Consider the following 23318-nt stretch of genomic DNA (forward strand, 5'->3'; position numbering starts at 1 on the left):
CCACCAAGGGCATACTTTGAGCATCTTCTGTTTTGAGCACACTTCCCCTGCCGCTGCCCCAAAAAACACTCTGCCAATAGGAGCTGCAGAGGCAGTACCTGAGGATGGGGCAGCTTGCCTCTGCTTGGGAGCCAGGGGGGTACAGCACTCCTAAGGCCTCCCACACCCCAAGCCTCTGCTCCAAGTCCTGCCCTTCCCTTACTCCAAACCCTCCATCTACCCCACCACAACTTTCTTCCTTAGCCCTGATCCCTCTCCTGCCCTCCAAACCCCTCAGTCCCAGACCAGAGCTCATGTCTACATTCCAAACCCAGCATCCCTAACCGCCCCTCCCGAGCCTCACCTCACCTCACCTCCATCTGGAGCCTTCACACTTCCTACACCCCAACCCTCAGTTTCATGAGTATTCATGGCCTGCTCTAAAATTGCCTGAGATGGATCCTCAGGCCAAAAAGTTTGCCCACCCCTGTAATAATATGGGGCTCACATGTCTCTGTCCCAGCAAAGTCTCTAACTTACTTCAGCAGTTGGACAATGGGCCACATCTTGTACTCCTTTATTAAACACTCTCTCAGAGTATGTCTACACTACCCCGCTAGTTCGAACTAGCGGGGTAATGTATGCATACCGCACTTGCTAATGAAGCCCGGGATTTGAATTTCCCGGGCTTCATTAGCATAAGTGGGGAGCCGCCATTTTTAAATCCCCGCTGCTTCGAACCCCGTGTAGCGCGGCTACACGGGGCTCGAACTAGGTAGTTCGGACTAGGGTCCTATTCCGAACTACCGTTACTCCTCGTGAAACGAGGTGTACCGGTAGTTCGGAATAGGCACCCTAGTCCGAACTACCTAGTTCGAGCCCCGTGTAGCCGCGCTACACGGGGTTCGAAGCAGCGGGGATTTAAAAATGGCGGCTCCCCGCTTATGCTAATGAAGCCCGGGAAATTCAAATCCCGGGCTTCATTAGCAAGTGCGGTATGCATACATTACCCTCCTAGTTTGAACTAGGAGGGTAGTGTAGACATACCCTCAGGAAGGGATTCCCATTGATTTTGTGAACTGACCTAGGATTTTTCCATATGAATTTACCTGTCCCACATTTCTCCAATTAGATTTTACCTCAAATTCCCAAAGTAATAAAATTAAAACAAAGTTGAGGAATGTTAATTTAGTTTGTTGCCCTTACGTTTTTCCCACAGTGAAAGAGAGCTCCAGATTAAAGCCAGAACTTGCTTTTCCATCCACTATATGAGACTCTACAGTCAACTGTCTTCTGCCTATCAAACTTGCTTTAAATTCTAAGGAGAGTTTAGCTCAGCCTCCGTCCTTATCACGTAGGTTTGTTAAGTTTTGCAGAACTCAATTTTTTCAACTTCCATCTATCACTTGAATTAAAAAAAATATATGTGGGGAAAAGCCCTTAAAGCAATCCCATCAATTATAAATGCCAATGACGTGGCAAATGGATTGGCGAAGGATTGGTTCTGTTTTAGCAGGGGGCTGGACTTGATGACCTCCTGAGGTCTCTTCCAACCCTATGATTCTATTAAATAGATTGGGCAGTACCAAGACTCTTCAGCTTTGAGAACAGCAATATTCATATCTAGCGTTCATTTCTCGGACATATAAAAAAAAGGCAGAATAAGATAATAGGATAAGCAAGTTATGCAAAATAATCACCAATTAAATTTTTACTTTTAAATACTTATAATCTATTTCATGCTGGGAGAATTACCCAGGAGTCACTGCAGCTCCTTTATAATCCTCACCCAGAGTGAAGTATAGGTGCTGAAGCAGGGATCAAAATTAGGCCCAAGAGATGGGTGGATGAAATGTGCTGTAACATACCAGCAAAGTAGCTAAGGTGGTGAGACACACACACTGATGATGGGGATGATGTCAGAAACATACCTCAGATTAAATTGTAGCACTCAGATTAAATTGTAGGTGGTTGTGGATACTACAAGAGTCAATAAAAAGGAATAGTGACTGAGTTTCAAATGACAAACAACAGAGACAAAGAGGTATAGCCATCAATCCAAGCAGATGCAGAGTTTCAGTTAAATAATATTAATGGGTATACCTCTAAGAGACAAAAATGAAAGGGTCTCTAGGTTAAACCTCAAAACTTAAAGTCAAAACTAAGAAAAGCAGCCAGTTAGAAAGCTCAGTATAACTGACAATTCAGAGACATGACAACTTAAAAAAAAACACACAGAAGGGCTTCAGATTTCAAACTATATTTTGTCTGATGGGTAAATTAGAATATAAGCTGTATTGTAAGGAGTAAAGGAAGTAACAGCTATTTTAGAAAGATCACTCCAGCATGGACCTTACTATCGGTATGGAATCTATTTGATCGGAAAGCCCACATAATAGAAACAATATGAGTTTTGCCAAAGACTTCAGTGAAGCCAGGATTTCATCCAACTGGACAAGTATTGTCCAGATCAGAATTCCCATGGTTAATTCCTCACAGTAAAACCTAGACCCAAAGAGCTTCTAAGCAAGTCATTAACCTTAATGCAGATGGTAGGATCAGGCCCCAAGAGATTAAATGCTTATGCTCTTCTGAAACAATGATGGTAACAATGAGTAAAGTAGTTACTGCAGTGCTATCTGCTGGAAAGGGACATCAAAGGACTGTGCAGAGAAATACTCAATGAGTCAAGGGATTCTACTTAAATGGAGGAGAATAAAAAATACATTATTAAAAGAGATCAGCAAGAGGAATGGTTTGCTTTGGACTTACAATAGACGATGGTAAGATTTAAGGGGACATATCACAGGAAATTATTGTGGACTTATTAGAGATTGAAATCCATGGAGAAATTTAAAATAGCAATATGAGTTCTTCAATCCAGTAAATTGACAGAACCGGATGATGTTTATCAAAGTGCTATGGAGGAAATGAAGTGTGAAAGAGCAGAATTACAGGCGAAATGAAGTCATAGTACTTTAGAAATAGCAATTGTTTTGGAAAAAAAGCTGGAAAATCACTAACCTGGTGCCTTTTTGACACTCTACAACCCAGGAATGGTGGGCCTCCTCATGCTATCAGGTAAACCGGTTATTCAGATTCCATTAAAGTAGAACAACACTTAGACAAGAATTGCCTGGACAGGTCAACCCCAGGATAGTTTTTGTATGGCAAATGGTTTAAAAAAAGCTTTCTATCTATGAGAATACTTTGAAAATGTTAACAAAATGGTAGTTGAAGTATTCAGGAATTCAATTTACTAAGATTTTTCAAAATGTCTCATTTGAGACTACAGGTTGAATCTCTCTAATCCAGAACTCTCTTGTCCAGAACATGCATGATCCATCATAGTTAGCCAGATGTCCACTTTTCATGGCTGTGGTCAAGTTTCCCATCACCCCATAAAATCTGTTTACAGCAACCAGTCCTAGCTCTCTGTGTTCTATGATATTTAGCTCTAATTTACCCCTAAATGTCCTCTAACTGCACAGTCAGTAGTGGAAGTGTTGGTAATGCTGCTAGACAATACTGACCTCCCTTGGTCCAGAAAATTCTCTCATTCGGAACCAGTAATTTCCCGAGGATTCTGGTCTAGAGAGGTTCAACCGGTATTAAGGAAAATGACTAATAAATGGATAAGGGAGCCATGCAGTCCAAACCAGTGAAGCCATTAAAAAGTTACAGGGAAGACTGTCCTACAGGTGAAATATTAGGGTGCCAGGGTGATGCCAGTATTTGATAAAAACTATTGAATAGATTTTGAACAAAAAGTAAAAAGTTAGTAAATTATGTTAATGATGATAAGTAGATGTGTTTAGTGAAAATTTCTGAAGGATGATGAAAATCTTTAGATAGATTTAAACATATAAATGAAACCGATAATTTGATGACAGAGGACATTTAACTTGCATACATGTAAGATAACGTGTATTAGCAGATTGCGCCTAATATGCTGATGGGCATTGAAACTGTGGAATCTTCCAAAGCAAGAGAGGAAGTTAGATAGTGGCAAGCTCAATGAAGATATCTACTCACAATGGCACATATACAAATAAAATGGCTCTACGGGCAAACCACAGCAGAAAATATTGCAGTGACATAGTCCACAATGGTAGACACACCTCTGATTACTGTAATTGCTGTTACTGGTTGGCTATGAATTGTTCACACAGCATTTATGTGAAATCCCATCCTGCTGTGTGTAGCTTCTTGTATCACCTCACTGTCAGTATGCATGTGTGAAGGATATTAAGTGATATGACTAATATCTATCACGTGTAGTGACATTCTATTATATTTCAGACACCATTCCCTGCTCATTTGCGTCATTCCCTGCGTCATTCATCAGATGTGTCTTATCTCTTAGACTGTATGCTTTTTTGAGGCAGGAACGGTCATTCACTATATATTGTACAGTACTGATGACAATGGGGCTTTGCCCTCAATGAAGCTTTTAGGTTCTGCTAATATATATATATATATATATATATATATATATATATATATATATATATATATATATGAAATTAAAAATATCAGGCTTAGCTATCAGGTCCTCTATTAAATAAAATAATCTGATCAGTAGTGCTGGGTTCAACTGGGGTCATTTTGAGATACAGCAAAGACTGGGAAAGAGACTCCAAAAGAGATTCCACAAAGTAGGATAATCCAGTCTGGAAAGAATGATTTAGAGGGGACTTGACTGCACAATCAAAAATGATAGAGGGCATAAGGAGACCTGAAAAGCACTTTTCTGTTCCACAGTCCCATCATGTGAAAATAATGGGATACTAATGGAATTTAATAAAAAGAAACAAAGGTCAGTATATACCGTTGTCAAAATGGGGAATTCACAGCCATACAGGATAATCAAGTCAAGAAGTCTGGTTGGATTTTAAACAAGAGCTGGATAATGTTATTACAATGGATAACTTGTGGCGTTAATCAAATTTCATGTTTGTGTGTGTACTATAATAAGTATATGGAGGACGTGAAAGAAGTATTCTCCCCACCCTTGCCCTAAATACTGTACAGCAGTGGTCTCCAACCTTTTTAAGCATGAGATCACTTTTTGAATTTAAATGCAATCCAGGATCTACCTCAAACCCAAACACCGTTGCCCCTGCCTCCTTCCCGCCCCTTCTCCAAGGCCCCGCCCCTGCTCACTATATGCTCCCTCCCTCCCTTCCTCCTACCCCCATCCTCACTTACTTTTATCAGGCTGGGGGCAGGAGGCAGAGGGCTGGGATGGAGTGGAGGGGAATGTGGACTCTGATCTTGGATTTGGAGCGTGAGAGGGGTTCTGAGCTGAGCCTGGGGCAGGGAGTTTCAGTGCAGGACAGGGTTCAGTGTGCAGGCTCTGGGAAGGAGTTTCGGTGCAGGGGGACTCAGGGGTACAGCAGGGGTTTGGTGTGCAGAAGGGGTTCAGGGCTGGGGCCGAGGATTGGAATGCAGGCTCCCCCTGGGTACTGCTTACAACAGGTGGCTTCTGGGTGGTGGTGCAAGGGACTAAGGCGGGCTTACCCCTACTCTGGCCCTGTACACTCCCAAAAGCAGTCAGCAAACTCTCTCCATTTCTGCCTCTACTCTGCAGAGATGGGATACAGAGTGGAGTGAGGGGCATCCTGACATCAGCACCCTCCCCTCTTCTTTCTGAGTCCTGCACAGCAAACAAGAGGCTCCCGGGGCTGGGGGGCAGCTCCAAGGCAGAGGGCAGGAGCAACACAGCAGCGCTTGGAGGGGCAGATGAAGTGCCGGCACTTGATAGTCTCCTGGCGAAAGCTGTCAGGATCACTTGTCAAAGGCTCCAAGATCTACTGGTTGGTGACCACTGCCGTACAGCAAACCCAATAACAGTTTAGCTGCTTTGCTGGAGGGGAATTGATTCAGCATCCCATTTTTCTCTACAATGTTAGGTATCGCCAAATGCTGAAGGTAGGATGTTATGCAATGGTCTGAGACACAACAAATTTGATGTTTATAAAACACCTAAGTGAGGCCCGTGATTCGCAGAGTAATTTACTTATACCTTTTTTCATTGTAACCATCAGGTTTAGGATTTGATGGTTCTTTATTTTCCAGCCTCTACTATTTTATTTTCCTGGATAACTTAACTCAAGAATTGGCTACTTTCGTTTTCTTTTCAAAGGAAAGTTCTGTTTTCACCAGTGATATGTAATCCTGTCCTTCGCCTCTGGGGAACCTTGTTCAAAGTGTAACATTTCTTTATTAAAGAAAACAAGATTCTCTCCTAGATTCAGAATGGGGAAAGGGCAGCAGAGGAGGAATTGTTTATGGCTGGTGACAACTCCAAAATTCATAGATCACATCAGCTCCAGCCCAGCTCTTTAAGAATCATAGAATCCCAGGGCTGGAAGAGACCTCAGGAGGTCATAGAGTTCAGCCCCCTGCCCAAAGCAGGACCAATCCCAACTAAATCAACCCAGCCACGGCTTTGTCAAGCTGGGACTTAAAAACCTCTAGGGATGGGAGATTCCACCACCTCCCTAAGTAACCCTTTCCAGTGCCTCACCACCCTCCTAGTGAAATAGTTTTTCCTAATATCCAACCTAGACCTTTCCCACTGTAACTTGAGACCATTGCTCCTCAAGAAGACCAGCTAAGATCAAGTCCTTAAGGGGACCAGCTAAGATTTGGCAAAGTGCAGCTGGACCCCTCTCCTCCCAAGACAGTGTTTGTACAGGAGGGCAGAAGGCGTAGAGTTGGCATAGGAACCAACTACACTGGCTTTATGTCAGCTGAGAGCTCCCTAACCCCTGGCAAAAATCTCAGTAGGTTGTCTGGGCCAGAATACAGCCCCATTGCACTGAGTGATGCAAAGAAGGCAGAATGGAATGGAGAGAGAATCTTGCCCAGAGACATCTGAATATCCAGCCTTGCCTACTATAATATAGATAAAAATTTCAAACTTCTATACCTAGAATTAGACACACATGGTGGGTGAGGTAATATATTTTACTGGATCAAATTATGTTAGTATAAAGAGAAACTTGAAAGCTTTTTTCTTCCATCAGCAAAAGTTGTTCAAATAAAAGCCTTGTCTCTGAAATATCTTGGGACCAACAGGAGTACAACAGCACTGCAAATACCTAGAGCCAGGCACTTAAATCCATATTTAGGCACCCACATCAATAGCTTGATTTTGCAAAGAAGCTGAGTGACTGCAACTTGCTCAGAAAAATCAGGCTTCTATATAAATGCTAGCTTTAGACAGTCAAGTTTCAAAATCCTGGCCTCTAGATTTTGTTTGAAATTTTCTCTATTGTCCTCGAGTGTCTGTTTTTACAACTGAAACTCACAATTTGCTTATTTTGATAATATTCTTACAGTATCTTTTGCATACAAATTTTGATTGACCTTTTACCCAATATTTATATATCTTACTATATATTTAAAAAATGTGTTTGTCTAGCCATCTGTCTGTGAATCCTTTTGTTCAAGAACGCCTTCTAAATGGTAAGAGCTAGACTCACCAAATTTGGTATGTGGCTTCCTCTTCTCTTTACTTAAAGCAAGGTCAGGGTTTGGTTGTGCAAGGAAAATGAGATGTGTGTGGAATTTGATTGTTTCACATAACATGGACAGAAAGGGAATCTGGCAGGAGGGACAGCTGTACCACAGAGTGACCACAGGATGACAGCAAGGGGCCAGAGATGAGGACTGGGACAGCTATAACTCTATTGGGCCAGCAAGGGGAAAGAGGAGGAGAAAGGAACAACTATCTACTACGTATTTTAGAGAGTTTGTCTGTGTGTCTGTCCCCCAGCCATGGAAAATGAACATCTCTACCCCCGGCTGTGCCTGTTGGAGCAGCAGAGGCCCTGGACAGGAACTTCTCATCTATCCCCAAACTGCTTTGGTAATAGAGGGCTGGGGCTGTCCTCTCTCCCTGGGGCAGCCTGCATACTGACCCCCTCGTCTCCAAACCCACCCCGGAACAATAATTTAAGTGAAGAAAATCAACGCTTATTTGAGTTAAGGACCTCAACACCACTAGATAAATGTTCTAATTTTACATATTCTATTAAGCTCTGTTTTAAAAAACCCTTTTCAGCATTTGTAAAATGCCTGTTATATGTTGCTCTAATTTTGTTTATATGCATTCTCTCTCATCCACATCTTTTCCCAACTTCTTTTCTAGATATAAAATGATTATGCATCTCAAAAGTCCCTTTAATAATCCCATCTATAATTATATGCTTAAGGTACCTAACCTGGTATGCTACTTTTGATAAAAGAATATCTAAATTTGTAACTAGAGAAGTGGGAGTTGACGGGTAAGATGAAAAAGCAAAGGAGATTAATGATACAATTTAAAAGGACAAGCATTTTGGTTTAAATTTTTCCAGCTCTTATTATTTCTTATGCTCTGGTCTGTAAATATTCCCCAATTCCCCTTATAATTAAACATTGAAATTCTGGCCCATCTACCATGGAATTATTCCTTTTCTAGGTTTTGAGTATAATTCTCAGCTTCGCCTGCAGCAGAATGACCCTGGAGAATGTTCTGAAATACTACATTGTGTAGATTTACAGTATCAATATTCAGAGAATGAAAAATACCATGCAGGTCTTGACAATTTTCTGAATGCAAGCATACTTTGTGATGGGAGGTGAGGTGGGGTAGGGGAGGGTGCCTGAAGTTATAACTAGGGCCCTACCAAATTCACATTTGGTCAATGTCATGGTCATAAGATTTATAATTTAATTTTACAGTATTATAATTGTAGAGGTGCTCACTCCCCCCCCCCCCCCCGCCCAAAAAAAGGAGTTTTGGGAGGCTTACAAAGCTATAGTGTGTGTGTATGGGGGGGGGGGGGTGTTTTCAGTACTCTTTATTTCTGCACAGCTGCTGGTGGAACTGCTGTCTTTAGAGATGGGAAGCTGGAGAATGGCAAGACACAAGTTTATTTTAGGGGGTTCGTGGTATTGTAACCCTTATATCTGCACTGACATCAAAGCTGGGAAGTCAGAGAGCAGTGGCTGTTGGCCGGGTACTCCTCTCTAAAGGTATCATCCCACCAGCAGCAGTTCAGAAATAATGATGGTATGGTATGGTATCGCCACCTTTACTTGTGTGTTACTGCCTTCAGAGCTGGGCCCTAAGTCAGCATCCACCTCTGTCTGGTTGCCTAACTCTGAAGGCAGTAGTGGAGAAGTAAGCATCCATGTGTGGATTTCTTCCATCTATGTGCAGACTAAATTTTATGGACACCAAGGCATGTGCCAACGTGCACCACCAGCAGAAACAAAGAACCTAGCTGTGGGTGTTTTGCTAATTGCTGAGCAGCATTTGAATCTCTCCTGAGTGGCCGCACAAGCTTACAGGTAATACTGGTGGCCTGGTGTGGTATCATCACCCTTACTTCTGTGCTGCTGCTGGTGGGGCACTGTGTTCAGAGCTGGGTGCTTGGCCAACAGCTTCCACCCTCTGGCTGCCTAGTTCTGAAGTTGGTGCAGAACTAAGGGTGGCAATACCATGACCTCTCTAATATAACCGCGTAAGTCTTTTTTGGATCAGGACCCCCAATTTTAAAAATATTGGTTTCCCCCATGAAATCAGTATAGCACAGGGAAAAAGCACACAAAATGTCAGATTAATTTTTTAATCATTTGAAAGCCAAACTCTAAATCTTCTATTATTTTTACTTTTCAGTTAAGAACAACAGGGAAGAAAACAACTTAAATAGTGAGATGTCTCTATAGTCCGGTTTCTGACTGAGAAGTGTGGATTATATTTTGTATATGTTTCTGTAACATAAGGCACCCAGATGACTGGCACTTGGCACCTATATAGATGTCTAAAATATATAAAGAAAGATGTGGGCAAAGAATCAATAAAAAATTAGTAATTTGCTTTCCTGCCCATGCCACATTCTACTTTCCTGGCATACTCTTCAGTAGTTTCTCTGTATGCCAGGCTAGCAGATGCTGCATCTCTCTTGGTACTAGCTAGAGTTCTCCTTCAAATTGCTCTATATTGTCATATAATTTTAACTGCTCATTTCTCCTGCAGCATTTCATCATTTTTTATGTCTTCATATTACTTTCAGGGATATTTCTACAGTATTCTCAAATACAATATCTGAATCATCCCAAAACCCATATGACCTAAAAGAAATACCCCAAAGCAGCTAAATAATATGTTTGCCAATTCATTTCTACTTACTACTTTATCCACATTTATTCTTTAAAATTCCCAAAAGCATGTGTCTTGTCTGCTAATAAAGATCGATAACAATTATATTATTTATAAGCTCAGTCAACTGTGGAGATCATCTTTCCTTTGGAAAACATTTGTGCATTCCAATTTGAGACCATATATCCAGCTCCTAACCCTACATGCTAAATTTAGAAGTGAATCAAGAGTTGGCTGTTCATCTAGGTCTAGCTTTTCATACACACAGGGGCCTGATCAGTAGGGTATTCCTATTGAGTTACGTAGGCTATTCAGGTGGGTGAGGACTATCTCAAAAAGTAAAGGATGCATAATCAGCCCCAAAGCCTTGCTGACTTCAGTGGGAAAAATCCTCTCAGTAGCAGAATATGGGCAACTGTGAATGAGTCTAACTATACAGGGTCCCATCAGTTAAAGAAGCTGACTGGAACACTTCATTTGTAAGGCAAGTTTTGACTCTATCCTTAAGACACTGCACTTATCTAACTCTGAATGATCCAGTTAAGCAAATCACATATTAAAAACAAAAATGGAAGTCAGTCATTTGGACAAGTATGACATGGAGTGAGGCTGGGATAAAAGAAAATAAGCAAGATCTTATTTTAACACATTCACAGCAGCAGATAATTCAGATCTACATCACAACTGGGGTTGTGACTAGAACCCCTGATTCACACCAAAGCACATGTGTCTACCACTTAGTCTAAAGATTATTTATAGCCTGTAGTAGAAAAAAACCTTGTTCTTTCAGCAGGCCCACTATCATTAGTCAACTCACATATAATGACCCTGCTCCTGTAATGTGCAGCACACAAATAAATTGATGTACCCATTTAGAGCCTCACTGTAGTTAATGGGCTCTAACTGGGTAGGTGGGACAGCAGTGTTTCTATGTTCTGGTATCAGGGCCAAATACTGTATATTACACTATGATGGTGAATAACCAATATGGTAGCTGTTCAATATTTCCCTATATGATTTTAAAAATAATAATCCTTCTCACTAAACTTTTAAATTATTTTTTTAAACCTTTATTAGGTATAGCTAAAATGTTTTTAAGCGTGCCCTGTACTGCTCAGTTAACACAGCAGCGAAGACACCAGAAACAGTTAAAATAGAGATATATTTACCTTTCAATCTTGTTTATGAGACTTGCTATCTGGCTTATTGCTGTGTTCAAGAGAGAAGAGGTATAAGAATCCCATAAGTGCATATTCTTTATCAGGTACTCTCTGTAAGCAAATCTTTTACTCAGATGATACTTCTTACTAGCCTGTAAAAAATCCATCAATTCTTCAAAGTCCCCCTATGGGAAAGAAAATATACACATATGTCTAATGATAAGTTATGTTCATTTTAACTAATACCTGAGAGAGATTATTTAGATTAGCTTAGTGCATTAAAGAATAAAGTTAAACAGCCTTTACAAGTGAAAAACAACAAAGAACTTTCATACTAGTTAAAAGTATTTTAAATTAGAGGATTGTGTCAAGTTATTACAGTGCATGAATTTAACACAGTTTTTTGATCTATGGGCCTGAACACACGCCGCTTACGACGCAGAGTAGTCCATGGAAGTCAATGAGACTGATTCAACAACATACTTGATGCATGAGCCTAGATTTAAACACATGAGCAGTCCTGTTGACTTTAGCAGGACTAGTCATGTACTTACAAGTAGGCATATGTTTAATTTCCTTGCTGAACTGGGGATCAAGGATAGTATAATATATGGAGATATACCTCATAGAACTAGAAGGACCTTGAAAAATTATTGAGTCCAGTCCCCTGCCTTCATGGGAGGACCAAGTACCACCCCTGACAGATTTGCCCCAGATCCCTAAATGGCCCCCTCAAAGACTGAGCTCATAACCCTGGGTGTAGCAGGCAAATGTTCAAACCACTGAGCTATCCCTCCCCTGCCCCCAATGCTCACTAGAAAACAAATACAAATCTAGACTCTATTTTTAATGGCCTTTCCCTTGAGCAATTTCCAATTTAAGATACAGGGTAAAACTTCCGAAAGTTCATAAGTGATTTAGGATTCTATGTCACTAAGCACTTTTGAAGAATTTACCCCTGAGCTTTAACAACATGCCACAAGTGTTCACATTTGTCATGTGTCATGGCTCCTTCCCCACTCTGGCACGATAAATGCAGAAGTGGGAGCCAGCAGGTGCTCCCCAAAACCTTATCTACCAGGCTTTGGTATAAAACTTCCCCCAAAATCTTAAAAACCTAGATTTTGGGAATAAAATTTTCGCTGCCACCACCCAAATATTAATAACGAGATGAGGGGAAAGATCATTTGGGAAATCTCACCCCTATTATAAAAATCAGGACACACAAGTAACCAATGCCAGGTTAATAAAAAGAAAAGAGAAAACTTTTATTATAACAACAACATTCCTGTTGCAAGCATAAGGATCAGATGGAAAGGTAACAAAATATACTCATGGAGGAATTACACCATGGGCTAGAACTTAGTTAAAAAGAAAAGTCAAACATCTCTTAAGCAGTGCCAGATATGAGATCCCATACCCAACCCTTAAAAAAATAAAGCCTAACAAAACTACCTAAACTTTACCCTATTTACAGAAAGTGAAGAATTGTTTCTTGGGGAGAGAGAGACATGCTTGTTCCTCCCCTTGCTTCAGAGGACTCACCCAGAGAAACAAAAGGAGAAAAGAAAAAACCCAAATTCCTTTGTCCCAGTTTGAAAGTCCTACCTACATTTCTATTGGCCACTCCACCTGCCTAGGTGTGGTTAACCCCTTAATCCCCAGGCTGCTGGCTAACCCTCATCATCATGACATCATATAAAACCCAATTAGCTGGTATAGACTGCTGTAGTGAGCATGCACAATTCCTATCATTATTGGGGTTCGTTAATCATGTTTGTTTAGACTTTTACATTTTTAAAATTATGGGACTGTAGTTTTGCATCTTATTTCTACTGTCAATCACTTATAGAAGTGATAACACAGCAAAGCTCTGCAAGTGTATATATTTACAGAAACATTTCACAAATATTAACATGTGACTGTTTTCTAATAGAAGGTTAAGAGTGGAATTTTTACGTTACCTGTATTTTAGAGTAATCCTCTACTATTGCTTTGGCCGTGTCTAGTTTTAATTCTCCCTTGAAAACAGCATTTTTTATCTGTGTAAAAAAGAAATTATGGAGCTCTGTTCTCTGGGAAATAGCCAGCTGGCGGTAAGCCTTCGCAAAATATTCCTCCTGCTTCACCAAAAGGAACCTCTTCATGTGGTTTTGCTCAAGTTTGTGAATTTTCTCCAGAAGATCTCTGTATTCGATAGCAGACTGGGAGAGGACCAAAAAAAAAAAATCCCAAAACTGAAATCCAAATGATTACAAGTGTTTAACATATTTTACAAGTACCTATATTAGTGAGACTAATGATTACAATATGTTCACATGTATTCAGTGCATACTATGCTCATTCCTCTTTAAGTCATCTGAAATGAGCAGCTGTTTTGAAATAAAATAAATATTAACATTAAATCATATTTTCAATATTGAACAGAAAAGACTGTGTTAGAAGATGAATTTGTTCATCTTCACATATTCAACTAATAACCCAGATCATATTTCTAAGACATAATGAAGACTTTTTGGAACTGAAGAAGTATCCTATACAAGTTATTCATAACAAGCCATATAACATTCCACAGTGACCAAATATATATTAAGTGTATCTCTCAGTCTACATTAATTCATGAATAGTTATAAAATGGAACACAGCCATACTAATTAGGTCAGTGAAATGGCAATAAGCTTACATTTAAAACAGAATATAAATGATATGTTATATGAAATTAGAAAACAATCTGTTCTACTGTAATCATTAGAAGTTCTTATTAATAGAATGCACATATGTTAAAAGACAATATTTCTACTAATTAGTCTGAAAAATTATTTTAGAGCCATAACAATGGAACTAAAAATAAACCTTCTTTACAATAAATACTTTGTAATCTATGTCTAGTGAGAATATAATGTACATAGGGTTCAGTCACAGATTGTATAAAATTATTAAAAGTAAAGACACACATATGCCCCACTAGGAATGTAAATGACTAGTCAAGTAGTTGACTACCCAATAAGCAGGGCTCGACAATTAGGGCAATCTGCTCACCCATGGTGAGCAGATTTTAGCCCAGCATGGCGCCGCAGCACGATTAGCGCATGCGCAGCATGCCAAACCGTGCGGCTGGCAAGCGGGGCTCGCCGCCGCTTGTCAAGGCCTGCCAATAAGCATAGACTTATTGGGTAGTCAAGTCATTACTCAACTACTTACTTCCCCCGAGTAAAAAGCCGGTTCCCCCCAGCACCATCTCTGCGGCGCGGGAGGGAGGGGGGAAGGGAAGAGGGCATAGGCACAGTGGTCCTGGACTTACTACATTTAAAATGCAGAGCCACAGCAGGGGTAAGAGCCACAGCAGGGGTAAGAGCCACCTGGCTCTTACTACATTTAAAATACAGAGGGGCAGCAGTCTGGGACTAAGTGCAAGCCGGGACTGCTCCGTCCTGGGACCTACCCCCGCTGTGGGTCTGCAGTTTAAATATAGTAGAAGCTGGGCTGCCTGTGCAACTGGCTCCTACTACATTTAAACTGCAGAGCCACAGCAGGGGTAGCTCCTGGACCTGATACGAGCTGGGTCAGTGTCTTCCCTTATCGACTAAACTTGTAGTCAATATAAATTGTATCGACTACACGATTCGTCAGTCACCCGCTGCTTAACATCCTTATGCCCCACCACGCAAAGAGCACTTCCTGTACTATTAAAGGCTATAGTTAGACTGGTTGCATTGGTAATACTATTGATTTTAAACTGTTAGTCTGGTGAGGTTTGTCCTTTTCACAGTTACATACACACACACACACACACACATATTCAGCCCCTTCCATTTCAGAGATTAAAGTAGGTAAATAAAAATGTCCAACAATGGCTGTTGAAGTAATGCTGCAAAAGACTTATTTACAGACTTAATTTTATAGACTGCATATAGTCCCACCACCAAGGTTGAGCAGTCTCCTGCCACCACTGCGAGGAAGAAACGTAGGGTAGTGGTGGTTGGAGACTCTCTTCTGAGGGGAACGGAGGCGCCCATCTGTCGCCCTGACAGTTCATCTCGAGAGGTATGCTGTCTGCCAAGGGCCCGTATCCGAGATGTTACGGAGGCATTGTCGAGGATTATCTGGCCCTCTGACTACTACCCCATGCTACTCATCCATGTGGGCACAAATGATACTGCCAGGTGTGACACTGAGCAGATCAAGCGTGACTAAAGGGCTTTGGGAGTACAAGTGAGGGAGTTTGGGGCACAGGTGGTATTCTCTTCGATCCTTCCTGTCAAAGGTAGGGGCCCGGGCAGAGAGAGTTGCATCCCGGAGGTGAATGCCTGGCTGCGAGAATGGTGTCGCCAGGAGGGCTTCGGCTTCCTTGACTACGGGGTGCTCTTCCAGGAAGGACTGCTTGGCAGAGATGGAGTTCACCTTTCCAGGTGCGGGAAGGCCTTGTTTGGACACAGACTGGCTAACCTTGTGAGGAGGGCTTTAAACTAGGTTTGACGGGGACAGGTGAGCAAAGCCCACAGGTAAGTGCTGAATGTGCGGGACTGGGAGATGGGTTGGAAATGGGGGGGACTACGGCCTATAATGGCAAGGAGAAAGGAGGGTCAGGGCACAACAGGGAGGCAAGATCAAATCAGTATCTTAGATGCCTATATACAAATGCGAGAAGTATGGGTAATAAGCAGGAAGAACTGGAATTGCTAACAAATAAATACAACTATGATATCATTGGTATTACAGAAACCTGGTGGGATGGGACGCATGATTGGAATGTTGGTATGGAAGAAGATGGCTTGCTCAGGAAGGACAGACAGGGAAAAAAGGGAGGAGGGGTTGCCTTGTATATTAAAAATGTACACACTTGGACTGAAGTGGAGATGAACGTAGGAGATAGCTGTGTAGAGAGTCTCTGGGTTAAGCTAAAAGGGGTAAAAAATGAGGGTGATGTCATGCTAGGAGTCTACTACAGGCCCCCTAGCCAGGTGGAAGAGGTGAATGAGGCCTTTTTTAAACAATTAATAAAACTATCCAAAGCCCAAGATTTGGTGGTGATGGGGGAATTCAACTATCCAGACATATGTTGGGAAACTAACACAACGGGGCACAGGCTATCCAATAAGTTTCTGGACTGCATTGGAGACAACTTTCTGTTTCAGAAGGTTGAAAAAGCTACCAGAGGAGAAGCTGTTCTGGATTTGATTTTAACAAATAGGGAGGAACTAGTTGAGAACTTGAAAGTGGAAGATAGTATGGGGGACAGTGATCATGAAATAATAGAGTTCATGATCTTAAGGAAAGGTAGAAGGGAGACCAGCACAATTGAGGTAATGGATTTCAGGAAGGCAGATTTTGATAAGCTCAGAGAACTTGTAGGTAAGGTCCCATGGGAAGCAAGACTGAAGGGAAAAACAACTGAGGAGAGTTGGAAGTATTGCAAAGGGACGTTGTTAAGGGCCCAAAAGCAAACAATTCCGCTGTGTAGGAAAGATAGAAAATATGGCAAAAGACCAGCATGGCTTAACAAGGAGATCTTGCATGATCCCAAAATAAAAAAGGAGTCATATAAAAAATGGAAACTAGGACAAATAACAAAGGATGAATATAGGCAAGCAACACGGGAATGCAGGGGCAAGATTATAAAAGGCAAAGGCACAAAATGAGATCAAACTAGCTACAGGCATAAAGGGAAACAAGAAGACCTTTTATAAATACATTAAAAGCAAGAGGAAGACCAAGGACAGGGTAGGCCCACTGCTCAGTGAGGAGGGAGAAGCAATAACAGGAAACTTGGAAATGGCGGAGATGCTCAATGACTTCTTTGTTTCGGTCTTCACCGAGAAGTCTGGAGGTGTGCCTAACGTAGTGAATACAAGCAGAAAGAGGGTAAGTTTAGAAGATAGGATACACAAAGAACAAGTTAAAAATCACTTAAGAAAGTTAGATGTCAGCAAGTCACCAGGTCCTGATGAAATGCATCCCAGGATACTCAAGGAGCTGATAGAGGAGGTATCTGAGCCTTTAGCTATGATCTTTGAAAAATCATGGCAGACAGGGGTGATACCAGAAGACTGGAAAAGGGCAAATATTGTGCCCATCTATAAAAAGGGGAATAAGAACAACCCAGGAAACTACAGACCGGTCAGTTTAACGTCTGTCCCAGGGAAGATAATGGAGCAGGTAATTAAGGAAATCATATGCAAACACTTGGAAGGTAATAAAGTGATAGGGAATAGCCAGCATGGGTTTATGAAGAACAAGTCATGCCAAACTAATCTGATAGCTTTCTTTGATAAGATAACGAGCCTTGTGGATAAGGGAGAAGCGGTGGATGTCATATACCTAGACTTTAGGAGCTTGATCCTGCCTTGAGGGCGGGGGGCTGGACTCGATGACCTCTCGAGGTCCCTTCCAGTCCTATTATTCTACGATTCTATGATTTGATACGGTCTCGCATGATATTCTTATTGATAAACTAGGCAAATATAACTTAGATAGGGCCACAATAAGGTGGGTGCATAATTGGCTAGATAACCGTAGTCAGAGAATTGTTGTTAACGGTGCTAAATCCTGCTGGAAAGGGATAACAAGTGGAGTTCCTCAAGGGTCTGTTTTGGGACCCGTACTGTTCAATATCTTCATCAATGATGTAGATATTGGGATAGAGAGTATGCTTATTAAGTTTGCAGATGATACCAAACTAGGTGGAGTTGCAACTTCTTTGGAGGATAGGGACATAATTCAAAATGACCTTAGCAAGTTAGAGAAATGGTCAGAGGTAAACAGGATGAAGTTTAATAAAGAGAAATGCAAAGTGCTCCACTTAGGAAGGAACAATCAGTTCCATACATACAAGATGGGAAGCGACTGTCTAGGAAGGAGCATGGCGGAAAGGGATCTAGGGGTCATAGTGGACCACAAGTTGATTATGAGTCAACAATGTGATGCTGTTGCAAAAAAAGCAAATATGATTCTAGGTTGTATCAACAGGTGTGTTGTAAGCAAACCTCGTGAAGTCATTCTGCCGCTCTACTCTGCACTAGTTAGGCCTCAGCTGGAGTACTGTGTCCAGTTCTGGGCACCACATTTCAAGAAAGATGTGGAGAAATTGGAAAGGGTACAGAGAAGAGCTACAAGAATGATTAAAGGTCTGGAGAACATGACCTATGAAGCCAGGCTTCATGAACTGGGCTTGTTTAGTTTGGAAAAAGAAGATTAAGGGGGGACATGATAGCGGTTTTCAAATATCTTAAAGGGTGTCACAAGGAGGAAGGAAAAAATTTGTTCCTCTTGGTTTCTGAGGACAGGACAAGGAGTAATGGGCTTAAAGTGCAGCAAGGGAGGTTTAGATTAGACATTAGGAAAAAATTCCTAACTGTCAGGGTGGTCAAATATTGGAATAAATTGCCAAGGGAGGTGGTGGAATCTCCCTCTCTGGAGATATTTAAGAACAGGTTAGATAGACATCTGTCAGGGATGGTGTAGACGGAGCTTGGTCCTGCCTTGAGGGTGGGGGGCTGGACTCGATGACCTCTCGAGGTCCCTTCCAGTCCTATGATTCTATGATTCTAACTTCATTGGGGCTTTGCACTGTGTAAAACCAAGCATGTCCTTAAATCTTTGGGTGGAGAGATGGGGGGGGACTGACGCCTTACACCAAAAATGCTGTGCACCACCATTCATCAGCCAGTAGCAGGACTACCAATGTATCTAGCAAATGTTCAATCTGAATCCAGGTTTCAACATAGTACCTGTGCGCCATCCAAGACTAAAAGAACAAACACAACCCTCCCCCCGCCTCGCCCAACCTTGTTTTCCTCCTGGCAAGAGGCAAGGCTTACGGCTTTGTAACTGTGTTGGTTTTAATTTTTTTTAATTACTTAAATCAATATTTCTACTCTTCTGCACACAGAACAATAGGTTTATTTATTCTGTGAAAAATTTGCAAAAAGAGAATTTTGTCTATATATGTTTGGATTCTATGCCACTGAACTCCCTGAGTTCGAACATCTGCACCCTAGTTCAAACATCTGCACCCTAGTTCGAAGTAGGGATTCAAATGGAGGCAACCAAAATAGTAAATGAAGCGGGGATTTAAATATCCCGTGCTTCATTAGCATAATCTCTCCCGCGCGCTGTTTCGGAACTCAGCTTTTTCGAACCAGGAAGTGCGCTCTGGTTTAGTTCGAATCTGATTTAGCACTTTGATTTAGTTCGAATCAAACTCCTTGGTTCGAACTAATGTTGCTCCTCATTTTTTGGACATTAACATTAGTTTGAACCAAGGGTTTTGATTCGAACTAATGCGGCCCAGAGTGCACTTCCTGGTTCGAAAAAGCTGAGTTCCGAAACAGCGCGCGGGAGAGATTATGCTAATGAAGCACAGGATATTTAAATCCCCGCTTCATTTACTAGTTCGAACTAGGGTGCAAGTGTAGACTGGCTGCAGTGGGAGTCGGATCAAGCCTTTACAGCTGAATGTGGCAAAGTAAATGGTCCCAAAATTACCAAATGCTGATGTACATAAATAAGGAAGCAGAAAAAATAATGGCAACTCCAAGCTCTACCATAAAAATAATATTATAGCTTCTAAAAGGGACAAAAACTAAAAACAACAACGAATGGTCCTGCAGTAGCTTAGAGACTAACAAAAATGTTAAAGGGACAATACAGACTATATGACCATTGGCAAGGGATGCATCTAGAGCAATGGGTGGGCAATAATTTTTTATGGGGGGCACTCCCAAGATTTTGGAAAGTGGTCAAGGGCCACACTCTCCCATGATATTAATGGAGGAGGGGTGGGGTCTGGGATGGAGGTTGGATGAAGAAGGGAGCTTAGGGTAAGGGACTGGGATGTAGGAGGGAATGTGAGAGGGAGTTTGGGTGAAGGAGTCAGTTGTGACCTGGGACACAGGACTGGGGTGCCAGAGGGGATACAAGAGTTTGGGTTGTGACCCAGGGTAGGAAGGGGTTGTGACCTGGGTAAAGGAATTGGTGTACAGCACATTTCTCAGGCAGACTCCTGCTCCTGCACAGGCTGCAGGAGCCACATGAATCTGCAAATAACTACAAGCCTGAGAAGTGTGGGGAGGAGAGGGGGTGCTTCATGTGCTGTCTGTTCTTCAAGCAGGCAGCTCCCATTGGCCGGTTTCTAGCCAATGGAATTATGCTAGGGATGGGGGGAGGAAAGGCAGTCTCTCTCCCTGCCCTCTAGCTGTGAAACACAAACGGTCTGCAGTCGCTTTTTTCAGCAGCATGCTGGGAGGGCATGCAGGGAATCTGCCTAATACTCCATGCTGCATCTGCGGGCTGGATCTAGTGGCTTGGCAGGCCAGATTTGTCCAGCAGGCTATATTTTGCCCAGCCCTGATGTAGAGACACGGTAGCTAGAATACATAATAAAATATACAAAAGCGGTGATATAATAAATAATATTATTATATTTATACTAAAATATAAATATGCATTTTGAATAAATCTGTTGTTTATGGTAAAGTTTCATACAGATGTATGGAAGAAAGGATCCACAGTGCACAGCCCAACTAATCTGTTGATTAGTCAGATATATAACTCTTGCATTCACATTTCTGAAAAATAAAGATACTCACCTTCTGCCTGAGCCTTATTAGTAATAAAAACATCTCCTAAAACTTACAATGCAAATATTGTCAAAAGAACCAAAAAAACTTTCTCTCAGTAATGTGTTGAGTAGAAATGAATAAAGTATATCTTCCTTTTCTATCAAAATGAGTTACCAATTTAAACACAAACTTTTGGCTAGATGTGATGGCACAAAAAAGGAACTGTTTCTTTGCTTGTACTGCTTTTGTGGTTATAGAATAGCAATGGAATTCACTGGCATGGACTACTGAATAGATTTCAGTGAAGATTCTATTTTGATCACTGGCACTTGGAAGAGCTACTGGGACCTGTTCTATTGGATCCCATTCAGAATCAGGGCCAATATTTCTAAAAACATTGTTAGAGGTAGTGAAATATATCTAATGCTTCTTGTGTACTTGTAAAAAAGTAAAAAGACATAAAAATGAATTAGAAAGAAAACTGTTCAATTAAGATCTGAATGACAAGTAAACAGACTGAAAGGCGATTGAGGTATTATCTTTTATTGGACCAAATTCTGTAGAGTAGAGAGAAAAGTTTTCGAGATTACACAAAACTCTTCTTCGGGTATGGGAAACACTCAAGAGTGACACAGCCAAATACAAGGTGGGACATTTAACACTTCTTTCTAGGGAGCATTCACAGTGAAATGCATCTCATTCGGTGCAGTAAGTGCCCAAATAATAATTATGTGGGTGAAACCAGACAACCACTATTCTCGGGAGTGAGCTCCCACAGGAAAATGATAAATGTAAAAAAAACCCACAATCACCTGGAGTTGAACACTTTTCACAAAATAGTCACTCTGTACCTGACCTCTCAGTTCTCATTTTCCTCAGTTTGAAAGGAAATCCGCACTCCTTCAAAAGATGACTCTTAGAACTTAAATTCACAACTTTGTTAAACACTAAGAACCTGGATGGAATAGGGCTTAATGGCATATTGGTATATTACACCAATAATCTATAACCCAGAAACACATGCACCTCATCCCCTGCTGCTCCTCCCCGCCCCCCCCCCACACACACTTTTGACTACAGGGCTATTAATGGGTGACTTTATTTAAATGCTCACTTGAAATGTGTGTTATCAACCTGTGCTGAGCAATCTGTTCCACCTTGTATTTAACTGTGACACAGTAAGTATATTTCCCATACCTGAATAAGAGCTCCGTGTAAACTGGAAAGCTTGTGTCTCTGATCCGATAACAATTTTTTCTCACCCACACCTTATCTCTCTAATATCTTGGGCCTAACTTGGCTACAACTACCCCACATTCAGCTAAATAGTTGAAACATACAATTACTTGATTAAATATATTACTCAAGCTTCTGGCTAAGTTTCTTGCCCCACACAATTTATCATAAAGTACAAAATAGTTTTGACTATTAATAGCTCTTGTTTAGAAACAAAACCCCATTACCACAAGAGTGTAACTCTCAGATATCTTTGTGAAAATGTAGCCCCGTTAAAATCAATTATTACATTCCAGTGAGAAAATTTCATTGTCTGAATTACAGAATCAATAAAACCATATACCAGATAAGAAAAGAAATGGGAACTCCCTTTAAGACCCACATCTTAGAGTTCAGTTCAGAAATTACTAGTGGCTGGTCTGGGAGATACTCATGCCTCAGCTAAGAATACATTCCAGAAATAAAAACCAAGGCCTGCTTCCTCCCACACCAAAACCCATCAAGTAATAGGAGAATGGTAAATGTTTTAGAGTGGGATTTTCCTAAACACAGGCTTCACCCTACTCCCAGCAGTTAAGTCACGCTGAACACTTTTGAAAAACACCACCCTTAGACATTTAGCCATAGTCTGCACTGCTTCCAAACTTGAATAGCATGAGAGAGATAAGAAGGAGGTTAAACCCATCCAACTAACTCCAAGTTTCCTACCTTTTATAAATTCAATACTGTCACACCAACCCTCTCCGCATCTGGTCTCTTTCCCATATTGTAAAGAGCATAACAGTTGGAGAGGGAGGAAGGAAATAAATGGATGAGTCTGGCTTTGATTTTCCCCCATTTCAAATCAGAATCTCTTCAAGGGCTGTCAAGCGATTAAAAAATTTAATCGCGATTAATCGCATGCGCTGCCCCTTTGAAACACTTCAGCGGCGTTTCAAAGGGGCAGTGCTAGCAGAGCCCGGGATCAGCTGGGGACTCCAGCTGATCCTGGGATCCTGCGGTGTTGCCATTTTGAAATGCTGCCACTGCATTTCAAAGGGGAAGGTGCACTGAGCCTGGGGTCAGCTGAGGACTCCAGCTGATCCCGGGATCCTGCGGTGTTGCCCCTTTGAAATGCTGCCATTGCATTTCAAAGGGGAAGTTGTACTGAGCCTGGGGTCAGCTGAGGACTCCAGCTGATCCCAGGTTTCTGCAGCGCTGCCCTTTTGAAATGCCAATAGCGTT

The 23318-nt window shown here is 41.5% G+C and overlaps 1 protein-coding gene across 4 annotated transcripts in view; it reads right to left on the bottom strand.

Moving 5' to 3' along the window:
- Positions 1-23318, bottom strand: part of EVC2 (EvC ciliary complex subunit 2) — a 156110-nt gene that overhangs the window by 62982 nt on the left and 69810 nt on the right. For all 4 annotated transcript variants that reach the window (XM_075930754.1, XM_075930753.1, XM_075930752.1 and 1 more), the window contains 2 exons: positions 13263-13502; positions 11308-11483 (listed from right to left, as the gene is read on the bottom strand). In XM_075930754.1, coding sequence (XP_075786869.1) covers positions 11308-11483; positions 13263-13502 — 416 coding nt within the window. The remainder of the gene's footprint in view (positions 1-11307; positions 11484-13262; positions 13503-23318) is intronic.

The sequence above is a fragment of the Pelodiscus sinensis genome, chromosome 5 (assembly GCF_049634645.1).
Source record: "Pelodiscus sinensis isolate JC-2024 chromosome 5, ASM4963464v1, whole genome shotgun sequence".
Lineage (NCBI taxonomy): Eukaryota > Metazoa > Chordata > Testudines > Trionychidae > Pelodiscus > Pelodiscus sinensis.